The sequence below is a fragment of the Mus caroli genome, unplaced genomic scaffold (genome assembly GCF_978045245.1).
Source record: "Mus caroli unplaced genomic scaffold, Mus_caroli_1 scaffold_1, whole genome shotgun sequence".
NCBI lineage: Eukaryota > Metazoa > Chordata > Mammalia > Rodentia > Muridae > Mus > Mus caroli.
The window spans coordinates 60354193-60378815 of NW_028227256.1; the positions used below are offsets into that span (position 1 = coordinate 60354193).

A 24623-nucleotide genomic window follows, 5' to 3' on the forward strand; every position below is an offset into this window, starting at 1 on the left:
CTGTGTTAGGGCTTCCACGGGTAGCTGCTGCTTCTGCCTGGAATTCTCAATTGCTAGGTATGTGCATAAGTCAAAACTTTAAATAAGACACTCTTGAGCCTCTTTGACAAGAAACAGGCCCTGGGGTGATTTGAGGAGTGTAGTGACACCTGTAGCTTTGTAAAATCTTTGGCAGGTCTAGTTTGAAAGTTACTCTTGCCATCCAAAGGGGCAGAAAGAAACACATTGATAATTGTAGACAAGGCCAGAGTTAAGAGCAAAGGACAGAAGCAGCTATGGCCAGACCCGGAAAGTCCAGAGAGCTTCATAATCTAGGTGAGTTCCTGTAGAGAAAAAGAGAAGCTGTACCCCAGTGTTAGGCAGCTTGTGACATGAATCAAGGCATCTTAGGAACATCGTAGGTAGGTAAATAGTTGCACAGTTCAGATGAACTTGGAGCAGTCTCCTAGGCAAAGCTTGGGAAATACATGCAAATAGAAACAAGAAGTGTGTGGAAATCTGGCAAGAGTCACTGGGAGGAATGGTAGAGTCACAAGCAAGGGTCTCTAGAAAAAGTGTCTTCTCTAACTTGCTGGGTAGACGCATCTGCTTAGTGCCCTCTTAGCTACTTGTCTTTAGTGTTTGCTCCATGAGGGAGAACTAGAAATGAATATTTGGTCCACACTCTATCATCTATGGTTGGCCAGATGTAATAGTGCTCAGGTGAAGTGTGTAATTACTGAACTATGATTCTCATTTTGCATCTCTGATTAATTCTTAACTAATCCTCATGTGACCACCGTGAGTTAAAGAGCCTTCTGTCCCAGAGAGAAGCTGAAGTTGAAAGGAGCTTACTGAGTCATAGTCACCATTTCAAGGAGTGGAGCAGCAGGCTGGGTTGTTATGGGGTGCTGTCTTCAGCAGGCTAGTTTTCAGGATAGCACTCCCGTTACATAAGCAATTCTGGAAAAATGGTATCAAGTCACAGACAATAAGTATGAAGCACAATTTATTTTATTTTCAAAGCTTATATCTTGTTCTCCTACTCCCTTTGCCCTTCATTTCCCTCCTCCTTCTTTTCCTTCCTCTCCTCTTCCTTCTCTCCCTCCACCTTCTCCTTCTGGGGCTGGGTATTGAACGTAGGGCTTCATGCATTCACGAAAAATGCTCTACCACTGAACAATACCTCCAGAGTCTCTCCTCTTTTTCTTTCATTGAAATTATTTAGTGGGTATTTAGAATTCTGGCTAGAGAGACAGACAGTATTCTTACTTTAGGACAAAAGAGTTGGAGCGAGAGGCCCTATTTGGAGTTGTACCATTATGTGATTTAGGAACTTATGAGGAGAAGGAAGAAGGTGGGTCATACCGCAGCTACTAGATTAATGCATCAAATTAAATGTTACCATTCAGGAAGGCAGCAGAAAGAAACCGCTTCCATGGCAACTGTTGACATAGTTGGATTCGTCTTTCACATACTACAGGACAGCCTAAGAATACAGCTGTGGCGCCACTGGTGATGCTTTACTCAATCACTCTGGAGGCTTGTGAGTGTGTCTGTATTGTTGGCACTGTAAGTTGAATACACAGAAGAGAGTAATTACCAAAGGTTAGGGTGCTGAAGAGATTTAATATACGTGTCCAAAGAGTCTTTGCCACTGATGTATTCACAGAGCCCTAAAGGAGTAATTTTTCATGGTCCCTCTTCCCTCATGATATTACATGTACCTCCCCGTCTTTGGCTCCTCTTTAGAGATTGCAGAGAAAGTTTCAGCGCTCATGGATCATGGCGCTTGTTTATTGGAATGTTTGTTTGGATTGTTTTTTAATTGCTTCTCTTTGTCTTTTGTTCTCCTGTTTTCTGTATCAGCCTTGGGGTCTCTTTATAGATGGTTGATTTGGAAAGGAGTGCTTGCAGAAGATTGGCCAGAAGTTTCATGGATCTATAAGGCCATGCTTCCCTTTCTCTGTGTCATCACATCAGTAATTGAATACTGGCCACGTTTCTTTCAGACTCCGTTTCTTGGTGAGGTTGGCATAGAGACCAAAGTCAAGCAGTGACCTGCTTCTTTTACTGGGAGATGCTGATCTGTGGCCTGTGCTTGGCTGATGTATTGGTCTCGTTTCTGTAAAACAAAAGGAGGCAAAAAGGACATGGCTTCAGCTTCCTAGTTTCTGCTAAAGATAGATTGCCTATCAAAATACATTAGCACTTTTGGGTTTATATACATCTATCACATCTATCGATGTCATGAAATACTTTTTGATACATTGTCAATTTTGATTCTCACCACAATATAAATTGCATTTTAATACCCCACTATACCCTGTGTTTTGCTTTAAAAGCATGTTTTTGATGCATCTGTTTGTTAGCAAGCATTAGAAACACTTGATCATTTCATCCTATTAAATGCTGGAGCGATGTGAGTTCTATTTGCTGAGACTTCTCGATAAGCTATTGTCACTTATTTCTGCCTCCAGAACTATCCCTCTTTAAATTCTAATATGCTTGTCCACACTCCACATCTGATGATTAATCTTGCTTATATTTCCCCTTGATGACAGATAATTTTTTGTTATTATTTAATTGGTACATTATATTTTGTACGCAGTTGTTTTTCATTTCATGTCCCAGATGGTCATCTTCTTAAATGTGAATCTTAATTTTTCTATAACCTTACATTTTCTGCAGTAGCTCATCCATGGTAGATTGCCTCTTCCAACTTGTTAATGGGCTACCTCATAATACTGTGCATTAGAACACAATAGAAGAGCACGTGATGATATTCTCTTCCACGGACTACCTAGTTAAGTGTACCTTGGCAGGAATTGTTCAGCAAATTACCTTAATTTGCAAAACTGCCTTCGTGATCCGTTTGCAGCTGTTTCTCTTCTCAGGAAAATGATTCATATTGTTTCAAAGACACAGCACTTGAACAAGGTCAAAGCATAATCTGTAATGGTAGTGAGTAATAAAAATATAACATTTTCAAATTTTGCCAAATATAAATGCACATTGGAATTTGCTAGAAGGTAACCAGATACAGTGGGAGGGAATTTTGAGGTAGCTGGCATTTTACCCTTTCTAAAATGTTAATATAGTCTTTTTTTCCCCCCTCTCCTTTCTCAGTCTATGTTACTCTTTTTTAAATTATTAAGCCTTTTTCTATGTGACCAAGCTTTTCTAGTAAGTTTCTGTTACATTATGGTCTAATTTAATCCTCATACATAATCCTTGTGGTAAGCTACTGTTATTTATATTTTAATGACTAGGAACTATTGAAGCCTGAAGATTTAAGGACTTCTGACGTGTACTTGGCACTTTTCACTGAACTGAAGAGAATACTTGCACTCCTCTGATGTGTGACCTTGGACAGAAATGTCCCTAAACCTTCTATCTCTTTAAAAAAATTTTTTTCTCCCTTATATGAGAAGTAATAAGAACACGTATCCTGCCTGCTTTCTGTGCATTCTGGGTAAATATGACGGTGGTTTGAGATGATTGAGACACAAGAAGGGGCTGAGGATGTCAGTTCCAGTTATTTCGATTTTAAAATTATGTCTGTGTTCGTGTGTCTCAGTGTCTTTTGTGCACACGAGAGTGGTGCCCAAGGAAATCAGAGGGGACATTGAATCCTGGGATTTGGAGTTACCGCTGGCTGTGAGATGACTGATGAGGGTCTGGGAACTGAACCCAAGTTCTCTGTAAGAACAGCAAGTCTCTAACTGCAGAGCCGTCTCTACAGCCCTAATAAGTCACCCTTAATGTTTCCTGTGTTACTTGAAGGAATGTCTCCATAAATAACAATATACTTAAGAGAAAATCACTTCCGATTGTTTGTCCTCTGCTTCCGACCGCATACGGATGGAGTGGAGCGTCACACCTAAGACACGAGGAGACTGGCAACAACAGGCTTTCTGCTGCAGCTTTCTCAGTTTTCACCGAATTCTGAAATTAGGTTCTGTAAGTGGGAAAGTGTAGACTTTCTATTTTCCCATTTTAGTTCCAGTGATAGGTACACTACAGAGAGCTCAACTCCCACAAAAGGCAGAGAATCCTGTGTGAAACACGGTTTCATGTCAAATATGCATGTGCTCAAATGACCATTTTATATTATATTTTTATAGGTAGTATATATATACATATTTATCTACATATATTTATCTATAGGCATATATATTTTATAGGTGATTCATTTAACTTTTATGTCTATTAACTGTCTGTGAATATAAATCTCAAGAACAGCTCACTGTACCTCTTCAGCATTTGCCGTATGCCTGATCCAGGCTGCCAGGGTTATACCACAGCATTGTGTGACAGTAAAGCTTACAACTGCACCTGGCCTAGGATGGGGACAGGCTTTTAAAGTTGCTTAATATGGTAGCATTAGATGTCATCTACTAGACAAAAAGAAAGAAAGGAAGAAAAAGGCCAGATGAACAAAAGAGTACTTTCAGGCTTCTAAATTGTCTCTCAGCAAAGGCGGGTTGTGTGTATAATTGCTTCTAGTTGTTTTTGTTTATGGAGCGCCTGCAATTTCCCTGGGCCAGATTCCTAGTCAAAAGCAAAGTACCAAAGTGCTGCGGCAACAGCTGTCTCCAGTCCTTCAGGGTGCTAATTCCCAGCCCAGCAATGCGCTCCTCCTTGTGAAATGATGCTTCCTGGCTATAAAACTCTGTGTCCTCCTCCAGCGCAGTTACAGAGAGCATACTTATAAAACCAGGCTGTTTAACACACGTCCTGAAGGGGAAAACAACTGACCTCCTGTGGGGTTCACCAACCCTTCTCTGAAGTAGTCTGAGGACCCCATTTTATACAAACCCCACTGCTTCATTCCTCCTTCAAAAGAGAGGAACAATGCTGGAGGCAGCCTTTGTATTTTCAGCGGTGTGTAGCATCTTGTCAATTCCGAACACTTGTTAGAGCAATCAGAAGGGCTGTGCTGAATTACACAAAACCCTACTCATTTCTGCTCTTCGGCTAATTTCCTATTATTTGGGAGGTGTGTGTGTGTGTGTGTGTGTGTATAAAACCATACATATATGTGTGCATGTATGTATTTATGTGTGTAAATAAAAATTTATGATTTATCCTGCAGTGGCAGGAATTCTGGCCAGCCTCAGTGACTTGGTGAATTTGAGTCTAGCCTGACTGCTTAAGAACCTGTCTCAAAGATGAGCATGGTGCCACATGACTTCAACCAGCACTTGGGAGGCAGAGACCAGCAGATCTCAGAGTTCTAGGACAGCCAGGGCTACACAGAAAAACCTTGTCTCAGAAGAACAAACAAACAAACAAGCAAACCTGCCTCAAAGATAAAAAAGACATGCATAAATAGACATGAACACAGAGTATGAAGGACTCACTTGGCTTCATTATATTGAATATTTCAAATTTAAAAAAAGCTTAAAACTACATAATTTTGTTAACAAAAATCTCATAAAAGGAATGCCATAGCTGATTTCAGAAATTAAAGTCTGTTTATATGTGGTGTCAAGGGCAGCACAGGGATAAGGGATGATGGGGAAAGAAGCCCCCACCAGCCGTGGCCAAGTGCAGAATCCGTGCTTTGTGCACCGGGGCATCGTGAAGAAGAGTGAAGAAGAGTGGGAAGATGCACAGGGAGCAAGAAAATGACATCATTTAATATGGATGCAGCTTATTAAGTGAATTCACAGGGTTTTGGGTTTTTTTTTTTTTTGATAATATGAGCAAAGAAGATCAGTATATGGAAGAAATCTTATTTTATAGAAAAATATGCAGCCTGCTTGTTAAAAATGAAGTAAGTTAAAATGTTAAAACACCTGTGTTGATAAGGATAACGAATTAGATTTTTTTTTTTAACCCCTGTGGAAAACAGGCTGTGTTGTTGCTGGTGTGGCTGAACCTCAGTGGTTCTGGAGAGTAATGAGTTCATGTATATGGAGGGTGGTGGTGGTGGTGATGGTGATGATGGTGGTGGTGGTGGTGATGGTGATGATGATGATGGTGGTGGTGATGGTGGTGATGATGGTGGTGATGATGATGATGATGGTGTGAACCAGATGCTGCTGAGTGAATGCTAGGAACTCGCATTTGCAGGAAAGGTGGCCATCTTGGCCCCAGGTGCACGTTTGCCACCATCTGTCACTGAGCCCATCATACAAAGCCTTCCAGTGGGCAGGTCACCTTTCCAGGTCCTTTGACGTTTACTCTGCAAGTTACTTGCCTACAGGGCACACACTTTTTAAAAACTGAAAAGCCTTCTCCATTTCCACATTCATCCTTCTGATCCTATTTTTGAAAATATATCTCTTGTTCCCCTCATAGGTGGATTCCTTATTTAAGTTTTGAAATTTTATTCAAATAGCACTTTGTCAGAGAAGTCTTTCCATGACTGCTGTCCTGGGTGTGGCTACCTGGGTGTGACTCAGCCTTGGCACTGAGTTCCCTGGGGCCTTGTCTTCTGCCATCTTTACCTGCAAGGCTTCTTCACAGCACTTCTGCAGCGAACTTCCTGGAAGGACAGAGGGCAAACCCGGTGCCATTTGCTAAATATTGCCACACTGAAGCTTGTCATGTTGACTTGTGATAAATTCCGCGGTAGTCAAATTGTGTAAGTCCAAGCGGTTGCACAAAACAGACGTGCTGTGTTTGCCAGTAGCCGACCCTACTTTCCAAAAGGATCCTCTTGGTGTTTACATTTGTTTCCTTGCTTATTTGCTAGACAGGAAGCTTTCCCTGGGTCGATATCAGGTTCTTAGAGTTTATAAGGAAGCTTGTTAGGAGGTTCTATGGATCAGACTGGTTAAGCTAAGTTGCCACAAGTGAACAGTTCCCTGTTACATAATATATTTTTATGATGAAAATATGCTTAAGTACTTATATTCTCAGAAAATAATTTTAGATAGAAAGAATGCTTTTGAAAACCATAGCTGAAAAAATCTCTTATTTATTCATCTGTATAAATGTCTTCAAGCAAAAATTGATAGTGTGAGATACAAAATGAATTCATGTAAAGATTATGCAGTTCGGTTTGGCTATATGGATGGTCTGCTGCAGTTGAGAGAGACCACACTTGACAAGACAGATGTTTCTTGTTTTTATCTTTAGATGCAAGAATCTCGGACACGCGTGGTGACCTTATTCTGTTTGGTTTGGATTTTGAAATGGCGGCTGATGGTGTTAGGGTAGCAAGAACCACTTATTGGTTTGTATTTGAAATTTAGTATGTGTTAATTGCCTTTAAAATTCTGTTTACTGAGTTTATTGAGTAAACAGCAGTTGTAGATAGACTGAAGTAAAAACCATAGTCTTATTGATGGTGTTTTTATGGCTGTGGCAAGATAATAGCCTTGACAATAGATGTTTGATGAATTATTTGAAGAGTTGGGCAGTTTGGGGGGAAGGATCATTAATCTACAATCACTTGCAAAACTCCTGTGACATGTGTCGTGGTGCTCACTCCTTGGAGGGAGTGGAAGGATGCAAACATCCCACTAGACAGAGGAGGGGGAGTAAAGTGTTCCTGTGCTCTGAGGACCAGAGAGTTCTGTCTGAGGGTATGTGTGATGGAGGATGGGAGGATGACTAGGATGCCTTTGGAGGATGGGGGTGGGGAGCATTTAATAAATAATAATAGAAGAGAGGGCTGTGAGGAGCCTGGAATGGCAACAGGGGGACTGGGAATATAAAGTCTTTAGAGGATGTTTAAGCTGGCTGCCAGCTACCAGGCAAGGAGCACTTTACCTGTTCTTTGGTGCTCTCACTGCCGTAGGCCTTTGCCTATATCCTTGTCTTTTTCTTCTTTTCTTTTTTCTTTTTTTAACTTGGTAGAATGACAAAGGAAAGCTTTATGCTGGATAGTATACTTCAACAGTATTCAGGGCACTTCTCTGACCTCTGCGCATCTCATTTTTTTTTTAAGGTTTATTTATTTATTATATATAAGTACACTGTAGCTGTCCTCAGATACTCCAGAAGAGAGCATCAGATTTTGTTACGGATGGTTGTGAGCCAACATGTGGTTGCTGGGATTTGAACTCGGGACCTTTGGAAGAGCAGTCGGCGCTCTTAACCACTGAGCCATCTCGCCAGCCCCTCTGCGCATCTCTTAACACCTGCTAAATATGATTCTGGATTATTGTTGGGTTTTGAATGAATGCATCAATTGCAGACTCTTACAAGGGGATGTCAACATAGTCTTCCAAAGGGGCTACACTTCTGAAAAGAATTCAGAAGGCTGTGCCATCACATTTTATTGACCTATTCTGCTGATAATGTCATATAGAGAAAGTTCCTGTCCCACAGAAGAGCAGAGTGCTGATGTGATTTCTCATGCAGGAAACTATTTTGGGGCGGATGTGTGTGTCACAAAACAGTCTAAAGTCAAACTTTAACTTGAGGTCTGTACAATTTATCTCTGTCACTTTGGAGACCCAGCAGGGCGTGCTGCATGCTGCTGCTCCTGGCCACAGTGGCTTTGTTTTGGAGGAGCAGTTTTCTCTTCTGCTCACATGGTGGGTCTTCCAAGCAGAACCAAGATGGCATGGCCAGTCCTTTAAAGAGATGAGTTCATACATAAAGATGCATTGAAACGTCTACATAAAAATGCTGGTCCTGTTAAACATCTCTTCAGGCTCCTTCTGTCTTTTTGCCTTTTAGGCTGTGCATCTGGCCCAGGCAAGCTTCCAGATCGAAGCTTTCGGCTCCAAGTTCATTCTTGACCTCATACTGAACAAGTAAGTATCCGGCAAACCCTCCGAGGAGGCGGGCACAGGAAGACGTCATTTCTAAGGTGCATCAAAACAGTGTCTCTGCTGAAGCAACTGACTTTTTCTAGCACAGTATTTGGCAAAGGATGCTTGAAGAAGAGGGGAGACTTAGTAGTAGGTGCATCTTTATTTTACTCTCCTGAAACAAGACATCTAACCTGTTCCCAAATACAGGGCTTACATACTATGATTCTTAATAACTTTTTACTGAGTTGTTGATTTCAGACTTTTGTACAAATAGAAGGAATATTCTGATTCCTGTAACCTCACCTTTTCTAATCTCTCCCCCACCTCAAATACCCACCCCATCCAATTCCCCTTCAAGTCTCCTTTCCACATTCATATCTTATTTTCTTTTTTTTTTTTGAGACCCACTGAGTTTAACCAGAATTGGATGTGTGACCATGGAGTTTGAAACTATCCACTGGAGTCTGGTGGGCATATCAGTTGGTACATACCATAGACAATCACCACCTCTCCCTCAGAGTCCATCAATAGCCAGTCGTTCAGTAAGGAGGGGTAGGGCCCTGTGAGCCCCTCTCTGATCTATGATTGACTCTTGAGAGGCCTAGTCTTGCCATATTGTAATTTTAAAAAGGATAAATATTTGAAGTAATGCTAGTTAATTAAATGCTAACTGTAATAATTACTATATAAGAAGCATAACAGATTACTGATTGGAGCATAATTAGACTTAAGTCTAGAGATTTCTTCCATTTTACTTTTTATAATGCAACACACATGACTTCTGTAGGAAGAAGAAAGCAAGCAATGATTCACGTGTATCTAGTTTAAGAAGGTTCTTTGCTTCATAATTCCCCACTGATGGAGATTCTTTGAAACTCTGTACTAATGAAAATTTATCCCACTGTCTCTATGCCTGTGTTTATGTTGATATTTAAATGCTTTTTCCTAAGTTGGGACAATCTATACAGGTGTTCCCGTGCAAAGTGTGAACAAACGCTGTCTTTGGTGAAGGTGGTTTCCCATATGAGTCTCTTTACTTATAGACACTAGATAGGATTTTTCAGCTCTCATCAATAGTTTAAAGAGGACTACATTTTATAAGAAATAATTACTTAATGCTACCAGACACTGTAATGCAGGTGACCACAGCCAACATCTGAGGAATCGCAGAAGACTATTAAATTTCTTGTATGCCAAATTCTGTCAGCTCTGCAGAAAAAAGTTGCGGAGTAAGCTTGGGTGCTCCTTACTCAAGTGTTATTGCAGCTTTAAGTCAGAATGAATCAGCAGAACTCAGAATTTCTGTGTTAAAGATATTGCAGGTTTTCTCCTTTGGTTGAGTTCCAGTTCACCATGCTATGTCAGCAGTGTGCCTGCATAAGAGATTGTCTTGCCAAGTCGTCGGCTATGCTGAGTACCAGGATGAGGCTAATTTTAGTTTGTCTCAGTCCTCTCCATATTTGATGCTGCCTGAAGAGGAGGTTGCAGTCAGTACTGCAGTGGACTTTGGAGGGCAGCTCTGCTTACATTGCACCACCACGGCTGCATCAAATGCTGTGTATTCTGAATAGTAAAATAGCATGACCACAGCAGAACTTCCCAGTCAAAGAAGCGATGTCTGAGAAAGGGTCTGATGGGATGTCCAGGGTATTTAGAGTTACAGAGGCAGACCAGGAATTACCTAACATTTAACATGCAGAAGAATCAGATTGAATACCTATTATGAATATCCTTGCTTGAGGAATTGAGTCTAGCTGGGGATGGTTGATAGAGAGATAAAAATAACTTTAGAAGAGTGTGGGCTGTCTTGTGCTAAAGGTTAATGTGGAATGCTATAGTAGTGTGACCAAGACAGTCAGTGAAGAAAGGCTTCTTATCTGTAGCCAAGGACAGCATGGGGAATAGGTTAATTGCTCAACAGGCACTGTCTCTTTGCACACAGAAGGCTAGGATTTCATTGGAAGACGCTGCATATTCATGTTGGTAGGTGTTGTCACTTGTAGACTCTCTCACATTCATGAGCATGTTCAGTAGGAGACGTTGAATAAGCTTTCTCATGAATCACATGTTTTAAAATGGTGGGTGGCTGCCTGGCAATGGTGGTGCACACCTTTAATCCCAGCATTTGGGAGGCAGAGGCAGGCAGATTTCTGAGTTTGAGGTCAGTCTGGTCTACAAAGTGAGTTCCAGGACAGCCAGGGCTATACAGAGAAATCCTGTCTCAAAAAAAACAAATCCAAACCAAACCAAACCAAACCAAATAAAACAAACAAAACAAAACAAAAAAAAAATGGTGGGTGGCTGTAGCCAGAGAATATCAATCCTCATAAACAGAATTTAGCATTATAATTAACAAAGTTTATACTTTGGGTACCTGGAGTAAAAGTCAGCAGTTTTTTTTTTTTTTGGTTTAAAATGGTGCCTTATGTGATCACAATAACAAAACAACTTGAAAGGATGCCAGGAGGCATCTAAAGGGACAGCATCTTATTTCACATGCACCTAAAAATTCCACTTTTATGGCTAACTGATACACCAAGGAGAGGCAGCTCTTCAGGAAGGAGGAATATGAAAATACATGTTAGAAGGGGTAATGTTGGAGACCTACCTTGTAAGACATGCGGATCATGTCTTACATCAGCAAGGCAAATATTGAGAAATGGGGTGGGGGTGTGGGGGTGGGGATGGAGGAGATGGAGAAGTACATCCAGGCATTGAAAGGTCAAGAGAGACAGTAAGATGGATTATCTTTTTGGGTAAGATGTTTATTAGAGGAATCATTAATACCACAGATTAAACAGATGGGTATGGTGGAGCTCTGAAGAGAGTTAAGACCCACAAGGCTAAGCAGGGGTCCCTTCTTATATGTTTCAGAGAGTGTGGGGAAATCCATGGTATGAGGTTGATGGTTAGCCCATAGTTGTGCTTGCAGTCAGGTTGTTTCTGATTCTCAGGCAGCAGGAGAAGTGGGAAAGCTTAAGTCTTTAGTTAGTGTGTGCTTATCATACAGGATGAAACACTTTAGCCCCTGATTGCTAAATGTGCTTGTGTAAGATTCCTTTGGGGGAATTGAGGACTGCAGACTCACAGATAGCATGGCAGGATGCCTGTCATTTCTATTATAGCAAATAAAAGGGTATATAGAGAAAGGAGCCTGCTCTTTGTTGAAATTTTCATAAATTACAAGGGTAAGACAGAGGGAGATAATTCTGATGCTCTAAGCTGAGGGGTAGCTCAACTTGTTGGGGTTTGTGACCCAGGTCTAGAAGCTCCTGACATGGAAAAACCAGTACTTAGGAGACAATTAAAGGGCTTACTCGATGGTTAAAGAGTGGGAAAGAGGGAACTTGGCTCACAAATCAATCTTTGAGTTTTACAGAGTTGAGTTTTGGATGCACAAGACTGAGGGAGAGAGATAAACTACATAAAGAGCGATACACCGAGAACAATGAAAGGACATTCAGGAACTCAGTGCTATCTCTTTCCACTCCTTTCAAAGTCTGATATTTTTTGATGTGGAGCTGAAGGAGGAGGAGAGCGATTAGGTCAAATTAGAATGTTAGAGTTATGGACAAATCATTTCTCATTGGTCAGCATGTTTGTTTATGGAGCTGAGTAGAGTCAGATCTGAGGGTTAGACAGAAGGGAAGGAGGAGGAGGAGAGGAGGAAGAAGAGAAGAGGAGGAAGAAGAGGAAAAAAATCCAACTAAACCACCACTAAGCAACAACAACAATAACAAAAACTGACGAACCTCACACAATATGACGAGAAAGATACCAAACCTTTTCATCCTTTTCCGGTTACCCAAGAGGGCATACACAGGTCTCAGTACAGAGTCCGCAACCTTAAAGTTCCTTAAAAAGTAGCCCAGGGAGTCACTATGATTATAGCCCACATAGCAGAGATGTTATCCATGGGGGAATCTAGTGGGCATTAATAATGTGTCACCCAGAGGCCTGGTGTTCACAATTAGTGATCTTGATGTTGACTAAAGCAAGTGAAGCTTGAGCATTTAAATTTTCTCTTCTGATAAAAACTCATGAATGGTCTGGAACTTACGCTCAAATACTTGGGAATCATTCCCAAATTTGTAAAAAGTCAAGGGTACTAAACAAGTCTTGCTCTCAGGCAATGCTAAGTCACACAGAGAGGGGATACTTGTAAGAAGTCTTCAGTTGGTAAAAATCATTAGAATTGGTTTGATGGGGATGACAAAGCAGAAAAAAGAGTTAAAGCCTACAGAAGTGTCTTGATTAGACAGTTTGCATCTAGAGGGTAGTTTAATAAAACTAGTGGAGAAATGTGAGCTGGAGGGAGTTGCCTTGCGAGTTACTTCCATATAAACATTAATGACAAATATGCCTTTAAATGGAGGAGGAAAGAGGCAGAATAAAGAGAGCTGGGAGATAGGCAGGAGGTAGAGAGAGGAACCTGTGAAGGACACAAATGACTGCAGAAGTAGGAGGAGAACCTGCAGGATAATGATGTTGACAGTTTCAGAACTGAAAGATGTGATTCACGTCATTATCTGCAGTTGAATGCTCTGGTAAGGTAAGCAATGAGCATCCTTTGGATTGTCCAGTTGATTTGTCCAGGTGGTTGTCAGAGAGTAGTTTTAGTAAAGCTGGGGGTTGTTGGAGGAACCAGTTACATAATGTGGGGACAGCACATGGCCACTGAAGAATTGGGTGAGTGTAGAGGAATTTTAATCAAGCAACATGGCTGTTTTGTCAGGAGATCACATTTAAAGATATGATCTGGACAGCATGCAGACACACCCTGGATTCCAGTATGATCTGCTGGAATACAGACATACTCTTAACACACATATTTAATTCCAAACAATGTCAGTAAGGTTAGGTTGTAGAGGAAGCAGCCATATTTGAAAGTGACATTTGGGGGGCAGACAAACTGACAAATCAGAAAGATTTTATAGAATGAGTCAGAGATAGAATCTGCCCAACTCTCACATGCATAGCAGGGGAAGAGAGGCTACATAAGAGCAGCAAGAGAGAAAGAGAGGTGTTGTGTGGTGTGATGTGTGTATGGGCAGTTTTACTTGGACAGTCCAATAGAGACAGGTTACTGAAAGAATATGCATACAGATGAAGACAGAATGAGTCAGAGAATGAGAAGGACCCAGAAGGTTAGAACAGATTGCTGAAGTTACTATGAGGCCAGTCAGAGCAATTCTAGACGCTTTCAGGTTTAGGCCTAGGAGTAGTTAGAAGAGAGAAAGAAACACTCTGGGCACAGTCGAAGCTGTGTATCTTTCATCTGAGGAAACAAAAGCGATTTTTATAGGTGAGAGGAAGAGTTAGAAGAATGCATGCTATCTGTTTTTGTGATGATGGAGCAAGTTGATAACCTGAGAGATGGAGCTGATGAGGAAGGAAGGGTTAATGATACAGAGGAGATAGTCTATGGAGCAGGTACTTAGATGCCATTCCCCACTGTATTGGAAACATACTGTGATTCATGTGCCCTGGGGCCAGTCACCAGTCACTAGTTTTTTTTTTTTTTTTTTGGTTTTTCGAGACAGGGTTTCTCTGTGTAGCCCTGGCTGTCCTGGAACTCACTCTGTAGACCAGGCTGGCCTCGAACTCAGAAATCCGCCTGCCTCTGCCTCCCGAGTGCTGGGATTAAAGGAGTACACCACCACACCCGGCTCACTAGTTTAGAAAATAACAGGATTTGGAGATCATCGAATTTTTGGATGCATAAATCTTCAGGCCACACGATTGGCTACAGGCAACTGACCAGACCTACGAGCATGCTTTCCTGTTTATTGAAAGGTACACACCTGTAATCTCAGCACTTGGGTAGCAGACGAAAGCAGGATCATCTGCACATTCAAAACCAGCACGTTAAGCCTCAGGCCAGCTAGGACTACATAAGAAGACCCTATGGCATCTACACAGCAATGTATATGCTTGCCCACTATTGACCCATATGCAGGACAAAGAAGGAAGAATTCTCACTATGTACCAATGTTCAAACATTCTAGGTTGTTAATCAGGCAGGAGCCTTATTCTGGGGAGAGTCTTGACAGTCCTCAGGGAACGCTGTACTTGGGTGAAAACTGTAAAACTCAGTGATAGGTGGCTGTAACCTAAAGGTGTGGACCTGCAGATGTGGAATGTGGGGACTTAAGAGGGTTGCTTTATTAGTAACCAAGTGAGCTGAGAGAAGGGACTCAGGTTGGACTAGGGGGGCAGTGCTGAAATCTGTAGTTACTTGCAGGCACTGGAGAAGAAAGTCTGTGGGATCAGAGCAGCACACAAACCCCGTGGGAGCATTCTTTCTCCTGTGTATAGGGCACGACTTTAGCTGGCTCTCATATTCTCCTTCTCCTGCAGGGGGAGATGCTTCTCTGGGGGTGGGAGCATTCTCCTGTGTATAGGGCACGACTTTAGCTGGCTCTCATATTCTCCTTCTCCTGCAGGGGGAGATGCTTCTCTGGGGGTGGGAGCGCTGTGTGGGTACGTCATGAGAAGATGTGCAGGAGTATGGTGCAAGGTGACAGTGTGAGGACAGATTCAGATGACTTTAGGGCCTCAAGGTCTCTGCGTGGATAGCAATGGCCCCAGTGATGTAGGAAGAAAAGAACAGGATTTTTTTTTTCTAAAGTGTTACTATAATCTATCCAGGAAGGTAGTTCCAGATTTAGAAGAGTTCTTTGAATTTTCTGGGACTCAGGGGTGTTTACATGAATAGCTAGAGAACGCCGATTTACAGAAGCGCATGCACACAGTAATTTGCTCATTAAAAGCAGTTCATGCTGTACTCTTGGAAGAAGAAAACAACTTCACTAAAATGACTTCAGTTAGGTTGAATAAAGAACTGGCTTTCGTGCTGACTGACACGGTTAATTCATCCTTCAGCTCGTCAACACTGAGCATCTAGTTTGTGTAAAATGCTGTGCTGAGCAGCATAGAGATTTCAAAGCTGTGTGAGAGGGTTTTTTTTTTTTTTCTCCCTTCCCATAGCAATGGAACTAAAATGTACACAGACGATATTAAAACATGATGGATCAGGGAAGAACACACCAGTTAGTTATACAATACCAGAAAACATATGTACAAGTAACATTGTATAGACTGAGAGCTCTGTCATTACAAATTTAGAAACACATATACATCCCCCTACATACACACAACACACACACACACACACACACACACACACACACACACACACACACCAGTTGAAGGAAAAGAGGCCATAGATTCGAAAGAGAGCAAGGGAGCAGGTTTATCGGAGGGGCTGGAAGGAGAAAAAGGAAAAATGATATAACTATATTATAATCTCAAAAAGTTAAAAGAAATATTAAAAACCAATCTTAATAACAAAACCATCATGGAGTGTGCCCGTGGTGCCTTGGTGCTGAGAGAACCTTCTCCTGGTGAGTGGGACCTCTGAGTTTTACAGGGTGCTGCTGTAGAGCATGGATTCCTGCTACTGGAGCCCGAAGGGAGGATTCCAGGAAATCATGGATAACAGAAAGGTGAGGCTGGGAAGGAGACGACCAGAGAGAGGCTGCTTGCTTTCTACTGACATCTGAACATCTTGCCCAGAGGAATCCTGGGACTCTGCATTCTCATATCCAGCCGACCAGTTATCGAGAGGCAAAGGAGTTAGATTTTGTTCACCAACTGCCCAGACAGTTGTTGACTGAGCTGCTTCTAGGGGAATTGACTCTTCACTACCTCCTCCCTAGTAGGACAAACTGTCTCCCTTTCTCAGGTATTTCTTGAGCTTCCGGTGAATTGTGTGGTGAGTGCTCAGAGCTTAACAGTGCCAAGCATATTAGGCTCCTCCCAAAATGCTTCAGACTTTCAAAGGATGTCTTTCCACACAGTTGAATTTGGACAGTGAGTAAGGGAAATGGAAAGACACTGGCTCTTGGGGTCAGGGGCAGGAGATACACAAGCTCAATAAATAGCAGACCAAAGGCCAAGAGCCTTCTAGACCTTTCTGCATTCTAAAAGGGTGTTTCAGCTTTGTTCTGATTAACATCTTTTTCAGCTCTGCAGAATTTTACTCTTTTTTTTTTTTTTTTTTTTTTTTTTTTTTTTTTTTTTGAGACAGGGTTTTTCTGTGTAGCCCTGGCTGTCCTGGAACTCACTCTGTAGACCAGGCTGGCCTCGGACTCAGAAATCCGCCTGCCTCTGCCTCCCAAGTGCTGGAATTAAAGGCGTGTGCCACCACCTCTGAAGATTTTTGATGCTTAGCTTTCACTGTGGTTTGGAAGAAGGATCATGTGATGAAGAAAATGGCCTCCTAGGTCACTGTGCTTTTGTGAATGAATGGGATCAAGTGCAGTGAGCTCATGCTAGGGTCAGCAGGAAACTGACTGACCTGGGCCCAGCCCCAGGCTGGAGGATTGTCAAGAATTTGAATTCTGGACTTAATGACACCTGTTCTAAGATGGCTGCTTTGTGATGAGGCACCCAGGCTCTCTCTTCCCTCAGCATGCTAGTCTCCCTGTTCGTTTCCTTTCACACAGTTGAGGGAGCACAGGGAATCTGGGATCTAGACTTTCCATCTTAGCTCTGCGGCAGAGGTTACCAGCTGACACACTCTCAGAGTTGTAATCTGAAGAAGTTAGAGTAGCTAACCCACAGAACCCATTGCTGGATTCCATGGCTTTAAGTGTTGTTATTTAGGGCAAATGCTGCTTTCCTAAATGCAAGAGAATTTAGGAAAAAACTTAGGAAAAGTCTGCAGAAGGAGATTTTTGAATTATACTAGTGATGGTGTTATAGACCTTCACTTAAGCCCATTACCCAAATTGTTTATTTACCCTTTTAATAACTCTTTAAAGGAGATGTGTTCATATCCTCTGCTTCTGGGCAATCTGAGGGTGGTGGAGCTGCAGTTGCAGTTTGGGATTTCAGTCTGCTTGTCTGATGGAGCCTCTCCTTCTATGGCTCCTAAGTGATCACAGCACCAAACTGTTAATACCCTAGTGAGCTGGACGTGGCTCTCATGACTTTCTATGTTCATGTTGACTGACGGTATCGACCAACTTTTAATGTCATAAAGGACATGCATAAGGCTCCCAGCTGCATTTAAAACAGCCCCATGCATTGAGCCTGGCCATCTATCATGAGCTGACCTTTATCTCACTAATGCTAGCTAAAATGCTAAATTTTTATGAACTTCAGTACCTCATGTAGCTGTGGTTGGAATAAGGTCTTTTAAAAGATAATTAGAATACAGACTTTTGAGGGAGACCAAAATTAAGTGTGACTGTTTTCTTCATAAGAACAAGAAATCTGAGTAGTCATGAATGGACATAGAGAAACCGTACAAGATCAAGAGATGGTGACATCCATAAGGCAAGAAGAAGCCTCCAGCATTTAACCAGCCCTGCTGATACCTCATCCTTGGGCTCCTGAGACTAAAGGAAATTGTTTGCTTGTTTGTTTCAGCCACCATCCGGGTACTTTCCTGCTTATGGTTCCTCAGCCTAAAGACTCGCCATCCTGATCTACCTCAGCCAGAGACGCAGAGTTAGTGCTGTGTTAGTAAGGGAATATGTTTGTCTCCTACACATGATTATCCGACTGTCCTTTCCAAGTGCTGCTTTGAGACTTCGGTCTCTTTTGCATTTATATATTTTAGGAAGCTTGGAACTGTTTTGGTAATTTCAGAAAAGGTTTCTGTAAGAATAAGGAACCTTAAGAAGCAGCTTCCAAGAGTATAAATCCTGATTAGATGGTACCACTGGTGCTGTGACATAGTTGAGTCCATGTACATGGCCCAAGGTCACTGTGGGAAAATTCCTCCTGCCAGGTGGAAGGAACTGCTAAGGGGTTTCACCTCCTCAGACAGTCTCTCCTGTTTAGTTCTGAATACTTCCACTCTAGGGATCCAGATAGCTCTGGTTTTTGCCAGCTTTGCTCTGACCAGGTAAGAACTTACTAGGTTTCACCCTGGACATTGCTGTTTGGAGGGCTAAGCCCATGTTGGATGTGTTAGATATTATTTGGTTCTGACGAGTCATCTATTTGTTAGTGGATCAGGTCCAGATACTGTGGAAAATAGAAAATAAGTATTCTCCGAATATTGGCAGGCTCTAGTTTTAGCTATATACAGTGTTTATGTCATCTACTTTAAAAGGGTCTGAGAATAGCTTGCACCATTAAACACAATAACAGCAACATTAAAATAAAACCAGAAGCATCGTAACACCCACTGTTAATCCTACACTCAGGAGGGGTCAAGGCAGCAGATCTCTGTGAGTTTGGGGCCAGTGTGGTTGATATAGAGAGATCCAGAGTAGCCAGAGCTACAGGATAGAGAGACCCTGTCTCCAAAACCATAAAAGAAAACCCACAATCTAAACATTGGTATTTCTCTCCGCACCCTCCCTGGCTCTGATGTTTCAGCTTAAACCAGGGTTTTGTGCATGTATGTCAAGTGCTCTTTCTGGAGTCTATGTATTGATTCTTGATTTCCACAGACGGGCAAGATCTAGCTGAGGCTTTCCTTCTGCTTACAGTAAGAGGCCCTTCGGCCCCAGGGCTTGCTGTCTATTGACAACGATTGTCATGGGAGAATCATCAAGTCTGAGAATATCAGAATGGCCTCAGGAAACTAGCTTTAGTTTTTTCTAGATCCCAAGAGGCAATACAGTTGTGCTGGCCCTGAACAGAAAACCTGGAAGCCACAACAGAGAGAAAGCATGACAGCAAAGAATTTGTATCAAAATCAAAAGAATCTAATTGTCTTCCAGTGGCATCTCTGGGCATTTGTTAACCAATACAGGATATAAAATACAAATTTAGTGATGCAAAGAACTATTTCTTTGTTTCTTTTTTTAAAGGAAAGGTTGTACTTAAAAAAACAGATTATATATATAGTATTATATATATGTAATATTATATATGCTATATCTACATGTATACCTGAATTCGAGAAGAGGATGTCAGATCCCATTACAGATGCTTGTGAGCCATCATATAGTTGCTAGGATGGGACTACAGACCTCTGGAAAAGCAGTCAGTGCTCTTAAACACTGAACCATCTCTCTAACCCCAAGGAACTATTTCTTGACTGCTGGATAAAAGGAGACCCCATTCAGGAACCCAACTTGAGATGGAATATGGCCAAATAAACTAGAACTTGATGCATTCTTCAGAGCACTTATTCATTTTTGAAGTCAAAATTTTACATAAAAATTATAGCGGAGGTTAGTCATGACAAGACAGCTAGAAGCACAGAGGGTCCTGCGTGATGAGGCACCGGGGATGAGTTAATTGCTTTAGTTACTGAAGTCAGATCTTAATTTTCTGACAGTTGAATGAGAAAGGCAATATGCTGGCTTATATTAATTTTCACTATCTTGTAAGAGTTCACCTGATTGTCTATTGCAGATAGGACTATTTCCTGCCAAGGGGGAACTTAGTCATTTGGTCCTGGATCAGTAAGATATCTATCAGTATCATGGTTGATATGGATAACCATCATTTTGCAGAGGAGCAGCAATAATACTTAAGTGGGCTTTTTTTTAATACTGACCTTGTGTATGAACCAAGTACATAAAGTTCTTTCTAATATCAATGAAATGACCAATAAATTTCCACTGATGGAAGGAAACTTTGCATAAACCATGGCCAGTACTTTTATTTCATGATATGTATTGAATGTCTGCTATGTGCCAGGAAGAGAGGAATCTTCTCTTACAGGATGGTGGAGGAGAAAGAGCGTTTTACATAAAACGATCTTTTAGTGAAAGTCCTAGAAGCGCTATAGTAAAGAATACAGGTGCTCTTACTGACATAGGGAGGGCATATGTGTCTTTGCTGCTTTGTGGGTTCCTTTTCCTACCCTTTATCCTCCTGGCTCCTCCCCCTACACTTGATAGGAGAGAAAACAAGGATAGAGAGGAGAGAGAAATTAGGAAAATCCCTGAATCTAATTTATTTCCTCTTGTTTCTTCTTTGACCATGGCTATTAACAAATCATAACCAACTCCCTAAACAAATATCACCCTGCCCCTGACTCTTGGGGTCCTAGCATTTATATACCCCTGAAAAGTTCCCAGATTTTCAAACATCACACAATCATAGAAACTATCTGCAGCTGGCAAAACCATGCCTCTGCTAGAGCATGAGGCAAATCATAGTCAGCTGCTATGGACAGTTCAAAACAACCCCACATCCCGACACCCGGTTTTAAAACAAAAGCATATTTTTATAATATTTCTGTGTTGTAAAAGGAAACCAAAATTCTCAAATTCTCAATACTGTCACTATGCATGTAAGTTAGATTACGGTTAGGAGTGGCTATAGAGCTACACCTTCATGGAAATCTATGCTCTAAATTAGGCCTGAAGCTTGTTTTTAAGAACTAGCTAGGTAGACATTTGAAAGTAGAGATCTGGAGGCTTTGATTAAGAGAAAGTGGAGGAGGCCTAGAGAGAAGTCACAGCTATGAAGAACACTGGCTGTTCTTGCAGAGGGCCTGGGTTCAATTCCCAGTATCCACATGGCCGCTCACACCTGTACATGACTCCAGTTCCAGGAGATCTGGTGCACTCATATGGATATACATGCTGGCAAAACACCTGCATTAATAAAAATATTGAGAGAGAGAGAGAGAGAGAGAGAGAGAGAGAGAGAGAATCCACAAGATGAGCAAGCCTAACAGTGACTCCTACTGACAGCGATAGCAGAACCTGGGGCTGCCCATTGTCAAAGCCTCAGTTCATTTGTGAAACTGTTGCAGATTAGTCCAGAATAATAGAAATTTATTCCTGCAGTTCTGGAGGTGGGGAAGTCTAAGACTAAGGTGCAAGAGGATTTGAATTTGGTAAAGGACATGTGCTTCACAATGCTTTTGTGCCCACGAGGGGTAGAAGGACAAAAAGTGTGTCCTCACATTGGGGAAGAGATGGGAGGTCAAGGCAGCTGTCCGAAGCCTGCCTTGTCTTGGGATTATAATTTCTATTCCATGCATAAATCTAACTCTAAACAAACAATGATTTATTAAGCTTTCCTCTTGATTTTGTATGGATTTATATAAAGTCACAGTTTGATACCAGATAAAACAACTTATTAATATCCTTGGTGGTTTTTTTTTGTTGCCAATAAAGATTGTGTTGCTTCTAGCATATTTCTTTTGGTGATTCACAGACAAGATTCATCGTAGAAAGTCTTTTCTCAGCTCTTTTTAAATTAATTATAAATTAGAAGCCCCGATATTAGAATCCTAACTACAGCTGGTTATGACTTGTTTATTAAAATACAGGCATCAGAAATGTCAGTTCTAATTCGTCTTCCTTGATGACGTCCATGTGCTTTAATTTTCAGACTGTTTTAAAAGGAAACAACGCACAGAGGCTTAATTTTTTTTCAGTGAAAAATGTTCAAGTCTAATTTAAATAATTAAAATTGCATTTACCTTTTTATAGGGATGCGTTTCAAGTAAGAGGCTAAAGATCTCTACCACACCACGCAGGGCACATTTTATTTCTTCTTCACTTGTCTTCTGCCTGACCAAGTCCACTCATGCACTAAAGCAGACTTTCTGATGTGACTAAATGATTCTTACACCACATAGACAAACTGTGTTTTCTAAAAGTTCTATTTTAAACATCCCTTCTGGTTTTATTAGGTTGTAATTAGCAGAACTATGCCTTTTAATGCATACAGCGTGTTGTTTTGATATCTGTCTTTATTGTAGGTAACTACTATACTCAAGCTAACGGACATACGAATCACACCACCCTCCCCTCCTCTCCTCTCTCCTTTCCTCCCTCTCTTTCCCTCCCTCTCTTTCTTTCTCCTTTTCTCCTTTTCACCAAGGAGGACTTTTCTGGAGATGTAACAGTATCAGGGGCTCTTGCTTATTGTTACTGATCTGACTTGGCCTGAAGAACATGCTCTGCTCTTTAAAAAATAATCAGACAGTGGTACAGGGAGTCTTAATTCGACTCTCCCACTTACTTCCCTTTCTTCCATGTTCTACATGGTGTGTGGCTTAGGACAAGAATGAGACTAAGTTCCAAAGAGCCCACAGTATAGGATTGGATCAGAGAAAGGAGGGGCTTGGTACTGCAGTATTAGGCTGAGTAATTCAAGGATGACTAAGTTGTTCAGGCAGGAAAATAACTCTCTCTGAGCACTCATTAATTTTCGGAGATGAGTCACCAACCTGCAGTGTTTATTAACTGTACAAATGATAAACTGTTATCTATTTGCATCTTTTTTCCTAACTAAAGTCTCTTCCTATGCATCTTCATCAGTGTTTTATAAGCTGCAGGAAGAAGTCTGAATATTTTAGTGGAATTAGAAACACACCCATGTCTTGTTAGCCTCTTTCCTATGACGTCAATAATATAGTCTTTAATGTAGATATTGATAACCAGCAGCACTTTCAGGAGCAAATAGTTTCTCTACCTCTTCATCTAGCTTTTCACTCCGGGACTTTGAGTTAGCGAACTGTAGAAAAAGAGCATGCACACCTCAAGAAACCATTAGCTATTCCTTTTCTTAAAGGCAGTTTGAGGGAAGGGCTGCAGCTCTTTGGTTCATGGTAGGAAACTGTTGTGGGCTTAACACCCTGCAAAATGCTCATATGACACTTCCCCTCTTTTGGATGGGTTTTCCTCCCACACTTCCTTGAGTGACACATCCTTACTATGGAACTAAGCATGGGCCATCTTGTCTTTTGAGAGCTGGGTTTTCATCAGAGCTATTTTTTACCTGGTGGTTTCTGAGTTTAAATCTCTTGATAGTCCCCCTTTTCTGAGTGAAAAGGCTCTGTTACAGGGGCTGTATACCACTGTTAGAGTTGGCTTAGTGTGTAACTTTTGAATCTCTGTTTTGAAGGTAGAAGGGTTCATGCAGGCTCAGGGTGATGAGAAGAACCTTCATTAAGACACATCCGTGATAGAATAATGCATCTGTGCATGTTCTTCCTGTTCTAAGGACAGCTAGCCTTTTTTCAACAGACTTCTTTTTATCGTGAGAGGTTGGGGTTAAACTCTTCAAGGCGCCACAGGTTTGCTCCCAGGTGAGATAGTCCATTTTTGTCCAACTGAGAATTCTGAGGGTGAATCAAGACCTCCCCCCGCCTCCCCCCCCCCCCCGTCCCCGGCTTGACAGAACTGATTCTTAGACTTGGTCCTTGCTTCCTGTTGTACACATATGTGCATGTGTGTGCATGCATATATGTGTGCGCGTGTGTGTGTTCCCTGTTTTGTCCTTAGAAGCTGCTTACTCTTGGACACTGGACACTAGCCACTTACCAATGCATTTTGGAAAATGGACCCAGAGATTGCTATTGTCCCTAAGAAAATAGCTAAAATTTGTCCCTGTATGTTTAGCCAGAACACAAAAGGGTACAGTGCCTTTTCCAAGAAGAAAAGAAAATTTCAGAGAGAGTTTTTCTAATCCATGAGAAGTCCACACTTCAAGCATGTAAGTCCCTATTTATAGACCTTCCCTGCTGTGTTCAGTACTGTTGAACAGCAGAGCATTTTTGTAGTGTACAAGAGGCCATTTTAAAGTCTTTAAGAACTTTCTGCAAGGTGAGAGCCATCTCAAGTCTGATGCTGCCAGTGTTGCTGTCTCAGTGTTTCACAGATGAGATAAACTTAATGCACTGCCTTGTGAGAGGACCATTCAGAGATAAGCACTGACAGACAGCGATTATGCCATGGTAACTGAGATACTTGGTTTCTTCTTCAGACACACATGCATACATACTAAATAGGTGACTGTTTATTGAATCTTTAGTATATTAGTGGTAGAATCAGTGGTTTTGGGTTTGTCTGTTTTTAATTGACTTTGAAGAACAAGAGAATCTAACACTTATATGAAGCATCTTTTGCAGATGTAATGTTTTCCCCTCTGGCTTTCAAAAGAACCTTGGTTTGGAAGGCTGCATTCACTGTCCCCATTCACAGC

General features: G+C 41.5%; 1 protein-coding gene across 3 annotated transcripts in view; it reads left to right on the top strand.

Annotated features, from left to right (window-relative positions):
• The window catches only part of Adam23 (ADAM metallopeptidase domain 23), a 150149-nt gene that overhangs the window by 23058 nt on the left and 102468 nt on the right, over positions 1-24623 (top strand). For all 3 annotated transcript variants that reach the window (XM_021167059.3, XM_029477536.2, XM_029477522.2), the window contains exon 3: positions 8623-8699. In XM_021167059.3, coding sequence (XP_021022718.1) covers positions 8623-8699 — 77 coding nt within the window. The remainder of the gene's footprint in view (positions 1-8622; positions 8700-24623) is intronic.